Source organism: Chrysochloris asiatica, unplaced genomic scaffold (assembly GCF_000296735.1).
Source record: "Chrysochloris asiatica unplaced genomic scaffold, ChrAsi1.0 scaffold00117, whole genome shotgun sequence".
In the NCBI taxonomy this organism is placed as follows: Eukaryota; Metazoa; Chordata; class Mammalia; order Afrosoricida; family Chrysochloridae; genus Chrysochloris; species Chrysochloris asiatica.
This window is the reverse complement of record NW_006408635.1, coordinates 10,368,562-10,390,835: the sequence shown is the minus strand read 5'-3', so window position 1 is coordinate 10,390,835 and position 22,274 is coordinate 10,368,562. Positions and strand designations below refer to the sequence as shown.

The 22,274-nt window shown below is 42.3% G+C and overlaps 1 protein-coding gene across 2 annotated transcripts in view; it reads left to right on the top strand.

Moving 5' to 3' along the window:
- The window catches only part of LOC102835720 (plasminogen-like), a 62,508-nt gene that overhangs the window by 31,586 nt on the left and 8,648 nt on the right, over positions 1–22,274 (top strand). Inside the window, exons 8-16 of one of the 2 annotated variants that reach the window (XM_006868472.1) lie at positions 785–947; positions 1,293–1,422; positions 4,462–4,646; positions 5,599–5,780; positions 7,954–8,102; positions 9,040–9,133; positions 17,146–17,266; positions 18,879–18,953; positions 21,558–21,698. In XM_006868472.1, coding sequence (XP_006868534.1) covers positions 785–947; positions 1,293–1,422; positions 4,462–4,646; positions 5,599–5,780; positions 7,954–8,102; positions 9,040–9,133; positions 17,146–17,266; positions 18,879–18,953; positions 21,558–21,698 — 1,240 coding nt within the window. Of the gene's footprint in view, positions 1–784; positions 948–1,292; positions 1,430–4,461; positions 4,647–5,598; positions 5,781–7,953; positions 8,103–9,039; positions 9,134–17,145; positions 17,267–18,878; positions 18,954–21,557; positions 21,699–22,274 lie in introns of both variants that reach the window. The other variant, XM_006868473.1, reaches the window with a different exon arrangement.

Sequence of the window (22,274 nt, the reverse complement as noted above, 5' to 3'; positions counted from 1 at the left end):
AATCAGCCTACTTCTGGGAAGAATTACAGCCCCAGATCTAAGGGAACGATACTACTTTGTCCTCTGGGGTCACTGTGAGTCTAACTTGGACTTGACAGTAGTGGATTAGGCATGACAACAAGAGACAAGGGCCTCAGTGTTGAGGCAGAGACAGCCATCAGAAGTGAGGTCTGGGCAGACTCTAGAGACTGACTTCCTTCCCTATGCTTGATTACCATGCATTTTGGATGCTACAGGTCCTCTTAGATTCTCCATCTTGATGAATCATCAGTGTCTCTTCTTGCTAGCTTCTCTCCTTGTTTTTCTGAAGAATTTACTAATTTCTAGATGTACACACTTTTCCTTGGAGATATTGCTTGTCTTTCCATAAACATATGTTGGCTTTTTAGAATACTAGGTGTCAAGTTATTGTGTTTATTCAGTGAATAACTGATTATTCACAAAGCAATTGGATCATTCCTTGGTGTTGGTGAGGGTTTGGGAAGGGATGCTGACACATGCTGATACCACGTATGAGGAATAGAGCAAAGAGAACCAAGAAGGAAGCCTCACTCCCAGAATCTAGTCTCTAGAGGACTTCCTCATGACATGCCTTCATAGACATAGATCCCACTCAATCTGCTTCTTCTGAAACTGATCAACAGTTTTCAAGTGTCAAATTCAAAGAGTGATCAGGTGGACAACGGGAAGACTTGTGCCCACTGCATTCTTCTTCCTATCAAGTTTGCATGTGCATTCTTTCTATCAGGAAAAAAAATTATAATATTTTTTTCCCTTATTCAAGCAACACCCCCACCACCATCTGGACCAACCCATCAGTGTCTGAAGGGAAAAGGTGAAACCTATCGAGGGAATGTGGCTGTTACGGTATCTGGGCACACGTGTCAGCACTGGAGTGCACAGACACCTCACAAACACAACAGGACCCCTGAAAACTTTCCCTGCAAGTAAGTGCTCCAGTGTACTCGCTCCCTGTCTCATTCTCTGGCCTTACAGTGAGTTACTATATGAACCCAAGATTAAAGAATTCTGGAAGGAAAACTGACAGAGTCTCAAGAAAGAGAAGTGTTTTTCTCTAAGAATGGCTTTCCAAGTGTGGCTCACTACACCAGTACCATCAGCATCACTAGGAATCTGTTAGAAATGAAGATACTTGTCCCCACTCAGACCTACAATTCAGCTCTCCCTGTTTTGATGAACACTGTACACCCACTAACAAGCATGCATGTGCCTTGTCTAGTTACTTTAGGAGACTTTTTGGAAAGCCCAGGTCACAAACATCTCTTTTTCAGGAATTTGGATGAAAATTACTGTAGAAATCCTGATGGAGAAAATGCTCCTTGGTGTTACACAACCAACAGTGAGGTGAGATGGGAATACTGCAAGCTACCATCCTGTGTGTCCTCTGAATCCTCCCCGGAAGCAACAGGTAAGAAAGAATAGTGAGAACTCTCTTTGCCTGTTCTAGTGGTACCATCATGGTACATGGTCACTTCGTTTATTGTTTAATTTTGTCATAGTCACAGACTTGTAACAGTATAGCTTATGTTATTTCACATTGGTTGATGTTTGTCTTGGGGTTCAGAGTATTGCTCATCTTGGAAATGTGCCACGTGCTCTTGAAATGAATGTGGGTCCTGCTGAGGTTGAGTGGTGTGTTCTCTAAAGGCCAATGAGGTCAAATGATAGTGAATGCTACTTAATGTTTCTTTCTCCTGAATAATCCTCTGCCTCCTTGTTCTAAGGATGAGAGAGGAATGGTGATGTCTCCAAATATTTTCTTTTCAATTTTATATCTTTTTTCCTCCCCCATATATTTTGAAGCTCTGTTAGGTACTGCTTTTGGCTGGTTTCTCTAGGGAAGCAATGCCAGTGAAACATATATGTAAATATAAAGAGAAGTTTATTTCAAGGAAATGGCTCACACATTGTAGAGGTGGTGAGTTCCAAGTATGTGGGTTAGCTACCAGCCTGGAGGATTCTGACTCACATGGATGGAGGGTTGATGAATCAAGGTCAGTAGGTTAGATGGCAGACAGGCAGGTCCAGCAGGTAACAAGACAGGCTGCTGACAACTCCCAGGATGGGCAGGTAATCTAGCAGGCAACTTGCTCAAGCCCAAATAACTAGAGGCTGTAGGATAAGCCAGATGCAAGATTTACACTCAGTGGACAACAAGCAAGACTTGCCTGAGTGTCCAATATATTGGAGGCAGGCCACACCCCTGAGGAAGATTCCTTTCAATTGATTGGCTGAGATCTCATCATAGAGGTGATTGCATTATGTTAGATCTCACCATGGGGGGAGGTCACTACATTTCAGCTGCCAAAGCACTGAGAATCTCAGCCCAGTTAAGTTGAGACAAAACCTTAACCATCACAGGTGCATACACATTTAATGTGCATGTCTTCTTGGTGAAATATCCCCTTCGTCACTATGTAATGTCTCTCATTAACTCTGGGACTAATCCTTCTTCTGAAGCCTACTTTGTATTACTACAAAACAAAACACTGCCCAGCTCTGTGACCTCCTCCTCCTCATTGCTGCCTACAGAGTCCATTGTTCAGCCACTTTGGCAATCCATCTTGTTGAGGGTCTTCCTCTTTGTCACTGACCCTCTACTTTACCAAGCATGATGTCCTTCTCCAGCGACTGGCCCCTCCTGATAACCGGTCCAAAGTACTTGAGACAAAGTCCTCACTTTCTTGCTTCTAAAGCAGCATCCCAACTGCTCTTCTTCCAGACATATTTGTTTGCTCTCCTGGAAGGCCGTGGTATATACAGTATTATTTGCTAATACCTGATACAATCTAACCTCTTTCCATTAGTGTTTGTATGATTATGTTTCCTCCAGCCTTTTAATTGATGTAATTAGACGATTTTCATTTAATATAAGAATTAATATTGTTGTTTTTCAGTCCTGTCAAGTTGATTTTGACTCTTAGGGTTTCCAAGGATCCAGCTTGTGAGTTCAAACCTCTGACCTTGCAGTTCAAACTGACCTTGCAGTTCAGTGTGTTATCCTGCAATGCCACACCAGTTGGTTTAAAATCTACCATTTCGTTAGTTTCCCTATATTCTGTATGAACTTTGTCCCTTTTTCATTTTGTGTGTCATATGAATTGAGTATTTTTATGATAGTATTTAATTTCAACTATGTGAAATCCAGGTATAGCACTGAAGGATAAGCACTCGACTGCAAGTTTGGAATGCTGATAATTCTTAAGTTATTCCTCTTCATGTTGTCCAACTTGAATCTTAGACCTTCTTCAGATTTTTTTATCCTTTTTTTCTGTTTGCCCTTCTATCTTAGTGGTATTGAGAGCTTTGTCTTCCAGCTCACTGGTTCTGCCTTCCATCTCTTCTATTCTACTCCTTTGCCCTTTCAGAGTATTGCCTATTTCTGATATTCTATTATTGATCGTTTGGACCTCTTTCTGTAGGTTTTGAATTGTTGCCAATGCTGTATCTATCTTATTTGATTTTTCCTGTAGTGTTTTCATGATTTCTTCCTTATTTTTCGACTGCAAGTTTGGTTTGAACCACCAGGCCATTGGTTCAAACTCACTAGCCTCTCATCAGAAATCCTATACAGGGTTGTTATGAGTCAGAACGGACTTGATGGCATGGAACAACAACAACAACAGCATGTGTTTATTAAACTTATTTTTCATATTTCTGTAATTTCTCTAAAGTCTACAAAATCTACCTTTAACGTACTTGTCTATGTTTCTGTTTCATAGATGGTGTAAGACTCTTACAACAATAGACTTCAATTTCCTCCAACCCAAATGTTTGTGCTTGTTGTTGTGTGTTGTCAAGTCAGTTCTCATTCATAGCAACCCTCTACTGAGTTTCCAAAAGTGGCTAGTGGGTTTGAACTGCGACCTTGCAGTTAGTGAGATGAGCAGTTCAGATGTGGTGCTGTATGATAAGTGCTGACTACACAAGGTCAGTGGTTCAAACTCACCAAACACTCCTTGGAAACCCTATACGGGGTCATTAAGAGTAGGACCTCACTTGAAGACACATAACCACAAAAGGGTTTTGTTATTTTTCCATTATGTTATAAATCTCATAATAAATCTGTTGGTTTTTTTTTTTTCTTTGCCCTGAATAGTTAGCCATCTTTTAAAGTAGTTGTAGCTAAAAATACTTTACATTTACTTTTATTTCTACCACTTCTGGTGTTCTTTTTTTGTGTGTAGATCCAAATTTCTATCTAGTGCCATATTCTTTCTGTAAAGAATTCTTGGAACATTTCTTACAGAACAAGTCTGCCAGTGAGGATGTTTTTCAAATTTTGTATGTCATAAAACACCTTTATTTTCATTGGGTCTAGAAGTCTGGTTGACAGGGTTGACAGTTTCTTCTTTCACCAATTTACATGGTAAGTCCCAGGGAATACTGTACTGTTCATATCATACATGACATGTTTCTCTGGTCCAACCATTTTACAAGCTGACTTCTTCTATTTCCACTTCAGTGATCCCTGAGCAAACCCCTGTGGTCCAGGAGTGCTACCAGGGCAATGGACAGAGTTATCGAGGTACCTCATCCACCACTATCACTGGGAAGAAGTGTCAGTCTTGGGTATCCATGACACCACATCGGCATCTGAAGACTCCAGAAAACTTCCCAAATGCGTATGTCTTTGATTTTCATCATAAGAGAAGCAACAGTCAGTTGAAGTTTCTGTAAGGAGAGCTCTTCTTTAAGCTCACTTAATGGTATTAAATTTCTATTAGCTCAAGAATGTGAGACCAAGTGTGTCAGGCACCTTACTTTTGAGCAAAGTATCTGAGAAACGAGAACTTAGAGCAGAGGTGGTCAGAGCAGTTGGGGATGGTAAGCTCATGCTGATGGAAAACTAAGGAGAAAACAATAGCTAAGAGCTTAGAAACGGTACCATTCCCCAACCCCAGCTAACAATCAGAGCAATTTTTCAACTATGGAATTTTATCATTCCAATCTTCAACCACTTAAGTGAAGTTTGTGTTTGCCGTCTGTGTTCATGAGTCATGAGTGTATGTGTGTGTGTGTGTGTGTGTGTGTGTGTGTGTGTGTGTGTGTGTGTGTGAGTGATCTGATCTGTACACATATACTGGATCTGAGCTCTGGTAATCTGAAGGACACTGTTCCCAGGAAATGAGGAACAAAAGGAGGGAGGCATGTGGAAATACCTTTAGTTCTAAGTTACAAATCCCTGTGCATTCCTGTATGGAGATACAGATATAGTTCTATATGTATAGAAAATAATCTAAACATTGGCTTCAAAATCCACAGTGGTTATTCCTAGGGACTGTATTTAATAGCATGTGGAAGAACAGCATTCTGATACTTTTACACACATATATTACCTTAGTTTTGACATGGACCATCTATTTTGATTTTTATAAAAATTATAACCTGGCTTTGAGATGCACCCAGCAATTTGGAAGCTGAGGACCATTTGTGCTGGTGGTCCTGTTATTGGTCCTTTACAGGAAGCATCTCATTCATTCATTAATGCTTCTTTGTCATCAACTTCAGAGGGTGCCTGGGTAACCCTGAAGATTTCTCCCACTCTTCTGACTCATGTTTCTTTTGAATTGACAGTGACTTGACAATGAACTACTGCAGAAATCCAGATGCTGACGAAAAACCTTGGTGTTTTACCACTGATCCGAGTGTCCGATGGGAGTACTGCAATCTGAAGAAATGCTCAGAGACAGGAGGAAGCGTCCCAAGCTCTTCTGCGCTACCTCAACTTCCAGGTGCTGAGACTCCTTCTGAAACAGGTAAGGAGTCTGTGACCAGAGATCTGTCACTTTGGCATAGGGATGAAAAGAGATGGAAAGTCTTATGGATGCAGAAAGTTTAAATCAATGTTACCTGTGACTCCAGTGTTGCAGGACAGACCAAGTGGGAGGAAGACTGGTGCTCCATCACTTGACTGCAGGTGGGCAGTTTTTATAGGCCTTGACAAACTGGTTTTGAGGGATAAGGTTTTGAGTCTGGGTAGATTAAGAGGTTGATAATGATGACACAAGGAGATCTAATGGCACAGTGGCTAAAGTGTAACTTGAACCCACTAAACACACCACAGGAGGAAGATTCAGCCGTCTGCTTCCTTAAAGATGACAGCCTTGCAACTCCTATAGGGCAATTTCACTCTGTCCTATAGGGTAGCTCTGGTAGCGTAGTGGTTACGGATCGGACTGTGAACTGCAAGGTCAGCAGTTTGAAACTACCAGCTGTTCCGTGGGAGAAAGATGAGGCTTTCTGCTCCTGTAAAGATTTACAGACTCAGAAACCCTGCACAGGGTTGCTATGAGTTCGAACCGACTCCACGGCACTCAACAACAACAACATAGGGTTTCTGTGAGTTGTATTCAAGTTGTTGGCAAAATCTACCAAACCAAACCTACTGCCACTGAGTAGATCCCAACTCCGAGTGATGCTATACAACGCTTCTAAGACAGCAAATCTCTACGGGAGCAGACACCATCATCTTTCTCCTGCAGAGTGACTGGTGGGTTTGAACTGCTGACCTGTGGTTAGCAGCCCAACACTTATCCTACAATTCCTCTAGTCTTCCTTGGCTTCATGGCAGTGGGGTTTTTGTTTGGAATGATGGCCCTGGTAGAAAAGGTCATTCAAAAACAGCAAGCCCCTGTCTCATTTATGGCGGAGTAGAAAGATGAATTTGGACTGGGATGTTCTGTCTGAGAAGAACTAGCAGCACAGTCCAATGAGGTTCTCCAACTCACAGCTGGGAAAGTAGATTTGTAGTTCAGTAGCTCAGAAGCGTTACCTAGCCTGAACATAAGAATTTGGCTGTCACCAGAGATGAAAGGCCAAAAAAACCAGCACAGGTGAAAACTCTACTAGTTCCTCTTTGTTTCCTACGCCCTTCGCCCTTAGTTCTTATTCTTAACTCAAAGTAGTTAGCACCTGGGGGTGGTTGTAACATGCTCTGCAACACTGCAGGCTGAGAGGAAACAGGGAGGGGCCAATTCTCCATCTGTCCCTGGATGATGATAACTCAGGTGCTCCCATGTCTTTCTAGTCACTCTTGGATGACATAGAACCTTCCAGATAGCAATGATTCCAGATGAGTACTTGGTAGAAAGTTGAGGCCTCTCCTGCCCACTGTGTGTCTACTGATGCTGGCACCTCCTTCCCAGATGGGAGACCCTCCCCTGGTGTTCCCTGGGACAAATGTCCCATCTAGGTGTCCGTCACAGACTTATGACCTAGCATGATCTCTCATAGACATGTCCACATTGGGTGTATGGCTAACTCACACACCCTGGTTCTGCTCACACACATTCTCACACTTTGGCAGAGCAACTAGCTGCTCAGGTTTTGCTCTTTTGATTTTACAAGTAACCGTCATAACACTGGCCCACAGGGCTCTCAATTAGGACACACATGGGTGGTGGTGGTGGGTAACAGAACATGGAGGTATCTGTTCCCTAGGCTTGAGATGAGCAACGTGCTTGGGAAAATGGAGAGCCCAAAGAATCTTTATTATCCTTCTCACCTCAGAGGGTGGACACTCATATAACATCTCTAGTCAAAATAATACTTAAAAAGAAGTCTTTTCAATCTGCACTCATTTCTCTACCCTTGCCAAGAGAGAGGTGTCTAAGAGTCATGGAATGGTTTTCAGCAATATTGGCGGTGCCCAATCCTCATGGGCGTTCTATCTTGTTGACTGTATTGTCCCAAGCAAAATTCCCATTCTGACATCCTGCTAAATTTGCCATTACTTTGAAGCAAATAACTTTTTCTGGTATGTCTTAAAATAGGCAGTTATTCATGATCGTGATGTTCCAGAGTGTTCTGAAGGACTTTACCATTGAGTCTGTCTTCTTGGGGAAATCCAAAGGCACCCTAAATATTTATTCATCTCCCTGGGTCGAGGTAATACTTCATCAGCTTCCTTACTATTTATTGTTTCTACAGACTGCATGTATGGGAATGGCAAAAGCTACCGGGGCAAGAAGGCGACCACTGTTACCGGGACTCCATGCCAGGGGTGGGCTGCCCAAGAGCCTCATAGGCACAGCATTTTCACTCCACAGACAAATCCACGGGCAGGCCTGGAGAAAAATGTAAGTCACTTTGATTTGGACTCTCTTTTGCTGACCAACCTTTGCAAACAAGATTGGTCCTGTGGGCTTAGAAAATCATTCAGGGCTGTTCTTTGGGGCCTGGAGAGAGGAAGAAATTAAGAGAGATTTCAGGGGACTCTCCATGAAACCGAACTTGCACCAGCTTATAGAGTACAGCTAACATGGCAGGCAAAGCTTCATGGCTGCTTTCATTTCCTTAGCCTCTTCTTTCCCTTGGGGACATTTCTTCCAAGCTTCTTTTACTGGGCATTGGTTCTTTTTCTAGTGTTTGTGGTCTAGGCTCTGGTGGCCAGAGAGTCCCTTAATGACATTTTCTTTGGATTCTTCTAGAAAACTTTTTGGTGAGACTGTCAAGATTGCACATAGATTTCCCCCAGGCTCACTCACTCTCTGGGAAGGTTTTTCTCTGGGGGATTTGTAGAGGGAAGGAAAGGAGGATACTGCCATTGTGTTGCTTGGGTCATGGAATGTGCACAATCTGTGGAACGAAATGTCTCTGAAACAACAGGCAAACTGCTTCATCAGGTAGGAAGTAGGAACAAGACTACTCAACAGCCTCTCACTGTCCTCTCCTACTGGGAACCTTTCCAATCTCCATAGTTGAGACTCCTGGAGGGGAGGCACAGTTTGTATATCCTCTACCTCAGGACCCCTTTGAAACAGCCACTGTCTCTAAAGGGTGGGTGCAGCCGTGTAGTTTGAGCTTCTTCGGACTAAGTATGTGAGCAATGGCAGAGCTGGGATTCAGAGACTTTACAAAGATCCTCAAAATAGCTTTGTCAACCCTCCCCCTCAAAAGATGAACATGACAGCTCATATTCTAAGGCTAGATGTGAAAGGACTGAGCCTTGGGACACCTTCCTCTCCCTTCTGGCCCAAATGTGAGTGGGATCACACTTCTGCCTCTTGGTTTCAGTACTGCAGGAACCCAGACGGAGATGTCAATGGTCCCTGGTGCTATACAACGAACCCAAGGAAGCTTTATGACTACTGTGATGTCCCTGTGTGTGGTAAGTGTCTTTCTTTCTTTTTGTTTTTTTTGTAAGGAACCCAAACCCAATCCAACCCAATGCATTATTTTCAAGTCGATTCTGACTCATAACGACTCTATAGGACAGAGTGGAACTGCCCCAGAGGGTTTCCAAGGTTGGAAATCTTTATGAAGAAGACTGCTGCATGTTTCCTTGCCACATCCTGCAGAGCAGCTGGTAGGTTCAAAGCCCAGCCTTCCAGTTTGCATTTAAGTGCTTAACCACTGAGTCACCAGGCCCCCTTTGTTGTAAGAAAACTACTTTTCAAATAAAGGCTGCCGTCTTCTCAAAGCAAAATCAACCTCAAGTGATGGAGATGGAGTAAAGCTTTCAGAACCCTCATCTGATATTGTGGTATGACTGAGAAAAAACAGCTGAAAATCTTCATTAGTAATAGGAACATGGAATGTACACAATATGAATATAGAAAAAATGAAAACTGTCAAAATTGAAATGGAATGAACAAAGATACACATCCTAAGGCATTAGAGCGCGGAAATGAACTTGTATTGGCCATTTTTAATAGGACAGTATGGTTTACTATGCCAGAAATGAAAATTAAAGAAGATTGATATTGCATTCATTGTCAAAAATAACATTTCAGTATCTCTCTTGACATACAGTACTGTTAGTGATAGGACAATATATATATATATATATATTTATAGTCCTGGTGTGGGACTATGGGTAAATGAGCTAGACTGCAAAGTCATTTGAACTGCAAGATCAGCTGTTCAAGCTCACCAGCTGTTCCTCAGAAACCTTATACAGGGCCACTATGGGTCAGAATCAACTTGATGACACATAACAACAACAAGAAGGAACACCAATTAATAATGACTATTATTGAGATTTAAGAACCAGCCACTAATTCCAAACATGAAGTAATTAAAGAGTTCTACCAACTTTTTCAGCTTGGGATTGAGCAAACAAGGCAATCAAGATGCATTAATAGTTACTAATAATTGAAATGCAAAAGTTGGAAACAAAGAAGGAGGAGTAGTTGGAAAATATGGCCTTAGTGATAGAAATGATGCCAGAGATCACATGACGGAATTTTGCAAGACTAACGTACTAGTCATTGGAAATATCTTTTGTTATCAACTTAAATGGTGACTATACAATATACCCGGAGTGGTGCTGTGGGTTAATGCTCTGAACTGCAAAGTTGGTTTGAACTGCAAGGTTGGCAGTTCAAGCTCACCAGCTTCTCCTTGGAGACACAGAGTCGCTATGGGTCAGAACAGACCTGATGGCACTTAACAACAACAACATAAAATACATGGAATCAAATCGACTACATCTGTGGAAAGATGATGGAGAAGCTCAATACCATCAATCAGATCAAGGCTAAGGGTCAACTGTGGAACAGACCATCAATTACTCATATGTAAGTTCAAAGTTGAGGCTGAAGAAAATGAAAACAAGTCAATGAGAGCCATATATGACTTATAGTGACTCTGTATAGAGTTTCTGAGGAGCAGTTGATAAGTTTGAACCACCCACCTTGTGCTCTAGTGTTTATCCTACAGTGCCACACCAGGACTCCTTGACCTTGAACATTGTTATTGTTGTTAAGTGCCATTGAATCAGTTTGAACTCATAGACACCCTGAGTAGGGTTTCTGAGGAGTAGCTGGTGAATTTGAACTTCTGACCTTGTGTTTCAAACTGATCTTGTGGTCCAGTGCGTTATCCCATAGAGCCACACCAGCACCTTGAGTATATACAACCTGAATTTAGAGACCATCTTAGGAACAAATTTGATGCATTTAACATTAATGACCAAAACTAGATGAGTTGTGAGGTAACATCAATAACATCATACATGAGGAAAGGTCATTAAAAAAAAAACAAAAACAAAAACAAAACCCAGAAAAGATCAAAACAGATGTCAGCTTACTCAGAAACTTGCTTCTAAATGTAGAGTAAGTATTTAAAGTGAATGGAAGAAATGATGAATGAAGTAAAAAGGTGAACAAAAGATTTCAAAGGGCAGTTTGAGAAAACAAAGTATTGTAATGAAATGTACAAAGACCCGGAGTTAGAAAACCAAAAAGGAAGAACCTGCTTGCATTTCTCAAGCTGAAAAACTAAAGAAAAATGAAAGCCTCGAGTTGCCCTATTGAATTATTTGAGCAAAACATTGAACAACTCAGGAGACATCAAAGGAATATGGTAGGAATATACAGAGATGACTTACCAAAAAAAGAATTGGTCCGTGTCCAATCATTTCAGGAGGGAGCATATGATCAAGAACTACTGGCATTAAAGGAAAAAGTTCAAGCTACACTGAAGGCATTGACAAAAAATCAGGGCTCCGGGAATTAACAGAATATCACTTGAAATGTTTCAACAAATGGATACAATGCTGGAAGTGCACACTCATCTGTGCCAAGAAATTTAGAAGATACCTGGATAACTGGCTAGAAAATATCCATATTTGTGTCCATTCTGAAGAAAGGCGACCCACCAGAATGTGGAATTACTGAAAAAAAAAAAAAAAAAAATCACACACAAGTAAAGTTTTGCAAAATGGTTGCAACAGGAAACTGCCAGAAACGCATACCAGATTCAGAAGAGGATGTGGAACAAGGGATATCAGGGTTTTTGTCAGATGGATCGTGGCTGAAAGCAAAGAATACCAGTAAGATGTTTACCTGTATTTTTAAAATGTTTCTTTCTGTGCATAAACCTTTTCTTGCCTTTTTATAATAATGGTCTCATACAATAGTTGCCCTTTTGGGATTGACTTATTTCACTCAGCATTAAGTCCTCCAGACTCCTCCATGTTGTGAGATATTAATCATTGTTCTTTAACACTGTGTAGCATTTCACTGTGTGTAAGTTTGTTTATTCATTTATCTATTGATAAATAGTGACCCTATATAACGCTTCCAAGACTATAAATCTTTACCGGAGCAGACAGCATCATCTTTCTCCTGCAGAGTGGCTGGTGGGTTTGAACTGCTGACCTGTGGTTAGCCGCCCAATGCTTATCCTACAATTCCTCTAGTCTTCCTAGGCTTCATGGCAGTGGGGTTTTGTTTGGAATGATGGTCCTGGTAGAAAGGGTCATTCAAAAACAGCAAGTCCCTGTCTCATTTATGGCGGAGTAGAAAGATGAATTTGGACTGGGATGTTCTGTCTGAGAAGAACTCGCAGCACAGTCCAATGAGGTTCTCCAACTCACAGTTCATCTTTTTGCTAATTTGAATAATGTTGTAATGAACATGGGTGAGCATATATGTATTTGTGCCACAGCTTTTATTTTTCTAGAATATATACTTATTAATGGGGCTGCTGGATCATATGGGATCTTTAAGTTTCTAAAGAAGAGATAAACCATTTCCCACAGTTGTTGTTGTTAAGTGCCGTTTATTGCTACTGACTCATAGTGACACTGTATAGGGTTTCTGAGGAGTAGGTGGTGAGTTTGAACCACCAGCCTTGCAGTTAGCAGTCCAGTTGTTACCCTACAGCACCATACCAGGCCTCCTTTCCACATTGTTGTAACATTTTACAATCTCACCAGCAGTGTATGAGAGTCCCATTAGCTGCAACTCGGAAACCTTTTAAAAGGCCGCTATGAGTTGGAATTCACTTGAAAGCACTTGCCAACAACAATGGCAAATGAAGGAGCCCTGGTAGTGCAGTGGGTTAAGTGTTGGACTGCTAACTGCAAAGCCAGAAGTTTGACTCTACTAGCTGCTCTGTGGGAGACAGATGAGGTTTTCTGCTCCTGTAAAGATTTTCAGATAGATCTGTTTTGGAAGAAGTGCACCCAGAGTGTTCCTTGGAGGCCAAGATGGCTAAGCTTCGTCTCTCATACTTTGGACATATTGTCTGGAGGAAATGGTCACTGGAGAAGAATGTCATGCTGGATAAGATGGAGGGTCAGAGAAAAAGAGGAAGACCCCTAATGAGATGGATTGGCCAGGTGGCATCATTGATGAACTCAAGTGTGGCAGCGGTAGTGAGGTTGGCCCAGGATCGGACATTGTTTTGTTCTGCTGTGCATGGGGTCGCTATGAGTCGGTTCTGACTCGATGGCACCTGACAACAACAACAAAGATTTTCCAAAAGGAAATGGTTGATGTTCAACCATTTCAAGAGGTAGCATATGATTAAGAGCCAATGATGCTTAAGGAGGAAGTGCAAGGTGCATTGAAGGAATTGGTAAAGAACAAGGCACCAGGAATTGATGGAATAAAAATAGAAATCTTTCAAGAAAGTGAGGTGGCACAGGAGGCACTCACTCCTCGAAATTTGGACGACAACTATCTGGCCAACTGATTGGAAGAGATCCATATTTGTGCCCATTCCAAAGAGCGGAGACCCAATGGAATGCGGAAATCATCGGCCAATCTCTTTGATATCCCATGCGAGTAAAGTTTTACTAAAAGTAATACAGAAACAGCTGCAAGCATACATTGACAGAGAACTTCCAGAGGTTCAAGCTGGATTCAGAAGAGGGCGTGGAACGAGAGATATCACTGCTGATGTCTGATGGATTTTGGTTGAAAGCAGAGAATATCAGAAATATCTGTGCTATACTGACTACACAAAGGCTTTCGATTGTGTGGATCATGACAAGCTATGTACAGCACTGCAAAGTATGAGTATTCTGGAACATTTAGTTGTGCTCATGAGGAATCTGTACCTGGACCAAGAGGCAGTTGTTCAAACAGAACATGGGAACACTAAATGGTTTAAAATTAAGAAAGGTGTAGGTCTGTATTCTTTCACCATAGTTATTCAACCTGTATGCTGAGCAAATAATACGAGAAGCTGGGTTCTATGAAGAAAAACATGGCATCAGGATTGGAGGAAGACTCATGAACAACCTGCAATATGCAGATGATACAACCTTGCTTGCTGAAAGTGAAGAGGACTTAAACTATTTACTGATGAAGATAGTAGAGCACAGCCTTCAGTATGGATTGCATCTAAATGTAAAGAAAACAAAAATCCTCACCACTGGACCAATAAATAACATTCTAAACAATGGAGAAAAGATTGAATTTGTCAAGGAGTTCATTCTATTAACACTCATGGAAGAAATCAAAGGACATATTGCATTAGGCAAATATGCTGCACAAGAACTTTTTAAAGTGTTGAAGAGCAAAGATGTCAGCTTGAAGGTGCACCTGACCCAAGCCATGGTATTTTCAATAACCTCATATGCATGTGAAGGCTAGATAGTGACTAAGGAAGACCATAGAAGAAGTGATGCTTTTGAGTTATGGTGTTATAGGAGAATATTGAAAGTGCTATGGGCTGCCAAAAGAACCAACAGATCTGTGTCGGAAGAAGTACATCCAGAGTGCTCCTTGGAGGCCAAGATGGCCAAATTTTGTCTCTCATACTTCGGACATACTGTCAGGAGGGACCAGTTGCTGGAGAAGGATATCATGTTTGGCAAGGTGGAGGGTCAGAGAAAAAGAGGAAGACCCCCAGCGAGATGGATTAGCAAAGTGGCAGCATCAATGGGCTCAAGCATGGCAACAATAGTGAGGTTGGCCCAGGGTAGGGCAGTGTTTTGTTCTGTTGTGCATAAGGTCGCTGTGAGTCGATACTGACTCGATGGCACCTAACAATAACGACACAGATTTTCATGTATTTGTTGGTCACTTAATAGTCTCCTGTTCGTTTCCTTTGGCCATTTTAAAAGTAGATTGCTTGTGGCCATTATTGTTGTTGAGGTATTGAAGTTCTCTGAAAATGTTAGCAATTAGTTCTTTTTTCTCATATCATTGCCAAATATGTTTTCACAATCTGTAGGTTCTCTTTTACCTCTTGATGAAATCTGGATGTGTATAAGTGTTTAACTTTTAGAAGGCCCCAGTCATCTAGTTTATCTTATATTATTTGTGCATTTTTATTTTTGATAGACTATAAATTAGGGCTCCAAAGTTTGCTCCTAGTTTTTCTTCCATGATCTTTATGTTGTTGTTGCTAAGTGTTATCATTCTGCTTCATAGAGACCCTGTATGGTATTTGTGAGGAGTGGCTGGTAGATTTGAACAATTGACCTCGTGATTAGGATTCCAATGCTTATTCTACAGTGTCATTCCAGAAAACCTTCCATGATCTTTATAGTTTTAAATTTTACATTTAGGTCTCTGATCTGTCTTGAGTTAGTTTTTGTGTACCATGAGGTATGGCTTCTGTAACATTTTTCTGCAAACGAATATTCAATTCTTTCAGCAGTGGAATCCACTTAATGGATTCCAGCCCTGTGTTGAGGGTAAGCTGCCCATAGGTGGATGGATTTACTGTTGGGTTCTCAATTCTGTTCCATTGTTCTTTGTGTCTGTCTCTGTCCTAGTAGCAGGCTGTTTTGACTACTGTGCAGTATAGTAGGTTCTAAGATCAGGAAGTGGGAGGCCTCCTGCTTTGTTCTTCTTCAGTTGTTGCTGTGAAGTGCTGTCGAGTCGATTCCGACTCATAGGTACCCTGTATAGGGCTTCCAAGGAGTGACTGGTGGGTTTGAACTGCCAACCTTGCATTTATCTGTCTGGTGCTTATCCTGTAACATGATACCAAGAGTCTTCTTCAGTAGTGCTATGCTTACCTAGGGTCTCTTTCTTTTCTATATAAAGTTGATGATCAGTTTTTCCATCTCTTTAAAGGATGTTGATGGACTCTGGCTTGGGATTGCATTATAGCTCTAGATGACTTTGCATAGTATTGACATTTTTACACCTGTTAACGCTTTTCTATCCATGAGCACAGTATGCTCTTCTGGCTTTTATTTATTTAAGTGTGAAATTTTCTTAAAACTTCCAAACTTTCTTTTAATTCACTAGAAAAGCTTACCCTTAAATTGAAAAAGAATCATTGATTAACATTTTAAAACTCTATATTAACATTTTAAAGTGTATTTATTTAAGCAGCCTGTAAGGATGTAAAGGTTGGCTAAGGGAAGGTAATGTTTCACCTTAGGTTAGTTATTCTTGCTACATTCAATCACATGTTCATATACGCATTGAAAGGCAGTTAGGATATTTTCAGAATAACTTTGTGTATGCATGAGTGAGTATAGGCATACACAAAGTCAAGCTAAAAATAAACTTACTTCCTTTTAATGGGTTTACCAACTGTGGGTCTCAGTAAATGTCACATGATTTAGATGCTATTGAGAATGATGAGAATGATGATAGAGTGTTCTAGACATAGCATTGTCTAGAACATAGTACATAGAGTTGGAATCATAGTTTTGTCAGTCAGGCTCATCTCAGAAAAGATACCATTCTAATTTCTAATTATCCCAACTTGTCACTTCCCAACAAAATAGTAACAAAGTATTTGTATTTCCCTGAAAGTTGAGGGTTGTGTGATGTCTACTGGCACTTTTAAGCTGACAGAAAATTTTCCAAAAGATGCTCTGGTTTTACTGTTTAGTTTGGACTTTACTTTGTTGTTAAATGCTGTTGAATTGGTTGGTTCTGACTCATAGCAACCCTGAATAGGGTTTCCAAGGAGTAGCTGGTGGGTTTTAATTGCTGACTTTGAGTCTTGCAGTCCAGTACTGATTCTACAATGCCACACCAGGAGATTTGTTGTTATTGTTGTGCCGTAGAGTCGGTTCTGACCCATAGTGACTCTGTATTGGGTTTTCTAGGGGTAATTGGTGAGCTTGAACTAACGACTTTGCAGTCCAGCGCATTAACTCACAGCAGCACACCAAGACTTCCACTGGGAGCTTTGTTATTGTTGTTTAGCACCGTTGAGTCAGTTCTGACCCATAGTGACCCTGTATAGGGCTTCCAAGGAGCAGCTGGTGAGTTTGAACCGCCAACATCATGGTTCGAACGACCTTGCAGTCCAGCCTATTAGCGAACAGCGCCACCCCAGGACTCCACCAGGAGCTTTGGGACGCCTAAAATCAGTGCTTTGGCTGTCAGACACGAACTGGTCCTGAACTACTTGACAAAGTTGCTACCTTTGACTCCATCAAATGTGACTTTCTCCTACTCTGTACCACAGCATCCTCCTCATTTGACTGTGGAAAGCCCAAGGTGGAACCAAAGAAGTGTCCTGGAAGAGTTGTAGGGGGATGTGTGGCCAACCCACATTCCTGGCCCTGGCAAATCAGTCTCAGAACAAGGTAAGACCATTTTTAGAAACGATTGATACCAGCCTTCCAGGCAAACTGCACACACTCAACACTAAGTCTGGATTGTGCAGATGTCATTATTGTTTCCATATTCTCCTCAGGAGGAAATGAACATTAAATAAACATTATTATTCTAGGTTCTCTACTTTGGAAATTGCCAAAATTGGAAACTTTTCTTTGATCTTGGCTACTATTATCAAAATCTGAAGACACATCAATCTATACCAAATTATAATATTGTTGGTGAAGTTTTGATCATCATTATTTCGTTGTAAAATGAACAGAAAGGGATAGTTTCAGAAATGTAGCATTTTAGAAAAGGGACAAGGCAAAATGCTCTATTATTATAGATGGAAACCAAAAACGAAACCTTTGTCATTGAGTCAATACCAACTACTAGAGACCCTAAAGGACACGGTGGACTTGGCCCTTTGGGTTTCCAAGACTGTAATCGTTTACAGAGGCAGACAGCCATATCTTTCTCCTGTGGAGTAGCTGGTGAGTTCGAACCATTCACCTTTTAGTTTGCAGCTGAGCACTTAGCCACTCTGCCACGAGGTTTCCTTTAATATTACAGATACAAACTCATGGACACCTTCGTGAATTGCTGAATTCAGTTCAATGTAGACAAATGAATCTCCCCCTTCCCCGCCCCCAGTGGAGGCTAGTTCATTATCCCTCTAAGTTGAGGGTGACCACTTCTGCTCCTGTGGAACCCCAAGACAGTTGGGGTTATTGTCTCGGTAGAACCTTGCCTTAATGAGATGGGTTTTCTTGAGAATCTCATCTAAAATACCCATACTCCACAGGTTTCTCTGCTTCTTTGTTGAGCTTCCCGCCTCACTAAAGAGCCTGGCTTCATAAGCTTGTGAAATGCCATCAATAGACTTGTTTACTTCACACTTCATTTTGTTGTCAAGTGTGCTTTTCTTTACCTTATCATGAAGAGACTTCTTGACCAATTCAGTCAGCCTTCACCTTTTACCTATTAACTATTTGTTCTTTCCCAAACTATACTGTAGTCTCTTTCTTGATTGATTTATCAACACATCTGTTTTTGTGTGCTTACCATTACACTCCTTTTCATTACACTCTGGTCCAGAGTGGCTCACACAGTAGGTACAAAGTCAGCCCTTGCCGAAGCCGTCCCATAATGTCAATGATTTAGGGGCCATTCTTCTCCAAAGTAAGTTTTCTCAAGTAGAATCAGCATCTTCCCATGACTCACAGCTATTCAGAACCACATCTTGCTCCTTGAAGATGGTTCCATGAGATCTTTCATAGATCTTGTCAATAAGAAATCAGAATCCTCAAGGGGAAACTCTTTGGCTGGTCATTTCTGTTGGGGTCCATGGCTCATGGGCCAAAGTCATTTTGTTCTCCCGAGAACAGGATGAACTTGAACTTCCTCAAGCCATCTCACAGATGTGATGAAACCCCCTGGAAGACCCCATACTGAAACACAGCTCCAGTCACTACTAGCCTGATTGTGGGCTGCTAGTCATTTTTTGGGGGAGGAGGAGATGTCAATATGATAAAAACTGAGTGAATGCAGAATGAACCATCCTATGTGAACTAAAATGCGGCCATTCTTCCCTTCTAGATTTGGACAACACTTCTGTGGAGGCACTTTAATATCCCCGGAGTGGGTACTGACTGCTGCACACTGCTTGGAGAGGTGTGTGCAGAGCAGAGCAGACAGAAGACTGGTCTTAGGACTTCCTGCCCTCTTCCCTTCTTCATTCCCACCCACCTTGTACTCCCTTCCTTCTTTTCACTTTTCTTCTTTGCTGCATTCTTTCTCTTTCTTTATTCTTTCCTTCCTTCCACCGTGATGTGTTGAACACCACTACAGTCAAGATACTTACAACACAGTTCTACAGTCTGGTGAGAAACATGAAGTCTTCTATACAGAAGACTACCATTCAGAGTGCAAAGAGCCACAGAGACACTGTGAAGGCCAAGAGGACACCGAGCAGGAAAGCTTCGTGGCGGTGGACTTGGTGATGTGGACCTTGGATAAGGTCTGGTTTGGGGCCACACTGAACCTGAGGAGAGCCAGGAGAGCTGGTCTGAACCTAGGGAGTAGCACAAAGAGCATGCTGGGTAGATTTCATCTGCTGGGAGTGGCTGTAGATCGTGAAGTCGGTTCCAACTCATATAGACCCTGTACAGGGTTTCTGAGGCTGAAAATCTTTACAGGAACAGAAAGTCTCATCTTTCTCCATTGGAGTGGCTGGTGGACTTGAGCGGATGACTTTGCAGTTAGCAACCCAGCACATCACCCACGATACCACCAGGGTTCCTTTAAAGGGAGCGGTTGTTGTTAAGTACAGTTGAGTTGGTTCTGACTCATAATGGCCCTGAATAGGCTTCCCAAGGATTTAAAATCTTCTTGGGAGCAGAAAGCCTCATCTTTCTCCTGGTTAAGGGGAGCTGTTAAATGTCATCAAGTCGTTTCCCACTCATAGCGACCCTGTGCGGGGTTTTTGAGGAGCAGCTGGTAGATTTGAACTGCTAATCTTGTGGCTAGCAGTCCAGTGCTTATCCTATAGCACTATGCCAGGACTCCTAAGGAGAGTTGTTGTTAAAGGCCATTGAGTCTGTTCTGACCAATAGCGATCCTGTATAGGGTTTCCAAAGAGCAGCTGGTGAGCTTGAACTGCTGACCTAGCAGTTCAAACTGACTTTATAGTCCAGTCCCACAGTGTTACACCAGGACTTCCTAAAATCCTACAGCACCTGGTATTCTCTGAGAGTGTTCCATCCAAGTACTAACCAGGCCCGACCCTGCTTAGCTTCCGAGGTGACACAAGATGGGGTGCATTCAGGGTGAAATGGCCGTAGACTTAAGGGGAGTAGTAGCATATAAAACAAGACATCCATAATTCATTCAATAGCATTTAATGAGAACTGGCTCTGTGTCAGGCCCCATGGCAGAGAGGCAGCAGCGATCCAGACAAAGATGTTGCCTGCAAGGAGCTAACTTGCTAGTGATGAGATTCGATAAACATGTAAGAAAATAAGGTAATGGAGCACCAGAGAGACGCCAACTGAAGGGATTAGCAGGGATTAGCAGGGTGGAGAAGGCTACGTCGTGGCAGTCTGGATGGGTCTCCCTGTAAGGATGGCATCTGAACTGAGGGTGAATAATAAAGGGGTCCACCCTGAAGACTGGGGCAAGGACACAACAAGTAAGAGGTCCTTGCAGTGGGACCAACCTGGTGCATGTGAGGCTGGGAGCAGGCAGCCGTGACAGGTCTCCACACAGTGCTTGGACATCAGTTCACTTTAAGACTCTGAAGGGGTGAAGAAAGACGGTAGTCAAATCAAATTCACAGTCTATTTTTTATTGTGGTAAAATATGTATAACACAGAATGCACCATCATAACCATTCTCAAGAGTACAATTCAGTAACACTAGCCGTACACACCCCTACGGTCACTACTACAGTCTATTTCTCAAAGGTTTCATCTCCCCAAACAAGTTCTACACCATTGTGCGCTACTTCCCCATTTCACCTGCTGCCCCCGACTGCCCCTGACAACCTCCAGTGAGCTTTCTGTTTCAATGGATTGACATGTTCTAGAGAGGTCACTAAAGTGGGATCACACATTATGTGTCCTATTATTTGATTTTCATGGTAAAATCTCCTCCAATTCCTGTGTGAAGAATGGGTTGTGGGGGGAGAGTGGAAGCCGAGATGTTAGCCAATCCAAGGTCACAGATATGCAGGTGGTTCGTAAGCAGAAGGAGACCACGAGGGGAATGCAAGTTATCTCCACGGAGGGAGGACACGCCAGCTCAGGAGGCCGTTAGGGTCATAACTGTAGTCTAGTCTGTAAGGATGAGGTCCCAACCAGGCAATGCCAGTGTGACTAAGGAAGAGTGAAGAAGCTGGAGGCAGCGTTACCAGCAGAGGGCAGACAACCAAGTGCACATGAGGAGACAGGAAGGGAAGGTTTCCAGAGAGGAAGAGAAGACCTTGTTCAGGTGCCCTTGGAGATCTGGATATAAGAGGAGGGAGTCACTCACTGTGACCAGCTGTGCCCACCAAGTACCCTGACAAGGGTGTCTGTCCTTGTGCTGACTTCTGGGTTGGCATCAGCAGCAATGAGAACCTTCATTAGCGGCCAACTTTGGATGAATCATGAATCTGCTCAGAGGTCTCCGATTCTGGGTCATGGATATCTAGGGGAGAAGATGCGGTTCTGTGGCATAGACAAAGTGCCCGTGAAAGGGCAGGGCCATGTTTCCTCCTAACTTGACCCTCTATTCTAGGTCTTCCAGACCATCATCGTACAAGGTCATCTTGGGTGCACACAAAGAAATGAAATTAGAAGCAGATGTTCAAGAAATAGAAGTTGCTAAGCTGTTCGTGCAGCCTGCCCGAGCAGATATTGCCTTGCTGAAGCTAAGCAGGTACGACCTCACTCACGGCTTTCACTCTAACATGGGTGAATGCATTTCTTTTATGTCTGAGTGGTATGAGCTTCAGGAGAGCGTTGTGGCAAGTAGAAGGTTGCCCATAGTGCGAGAGGGAGATTGCCTTCTTGGAAAGAAACTTCTGGATTCCAATTCAGGAAACCCAGATTCCAGGCCAGGGCTGCTTCATCTTACTTGACCCAGGACTAGGTATTCTCCTCATGTGGAGAGGAGTGAGTTTCTGACAGATGCCCAGGAAATTTGGGTTACTTTCATCGTTAAGAAGGTGCTGCTTGAAGTTGGTGACCGTGTGGATTCTTACCCAGAATGAGACATTTCTCATCTCCAGTGGGGTTTCCCCTGGAATTTACTCAAGTAGAATCAAATCTAAAAATCGGAGTCCTAGTGTTTAAGATCCTCTGGAACTCTAAGCCATGTGGAAATTCAAAAGGATTCTTTGAGAATAATACCATTTTATTTACACATGGTTCTTGATTCTAATTATCCTGTATTTGATATCCAGGATTCTATTGGAGTCTTGGAGTCCTGGTGTGGCACTGTTGGATAAGCACT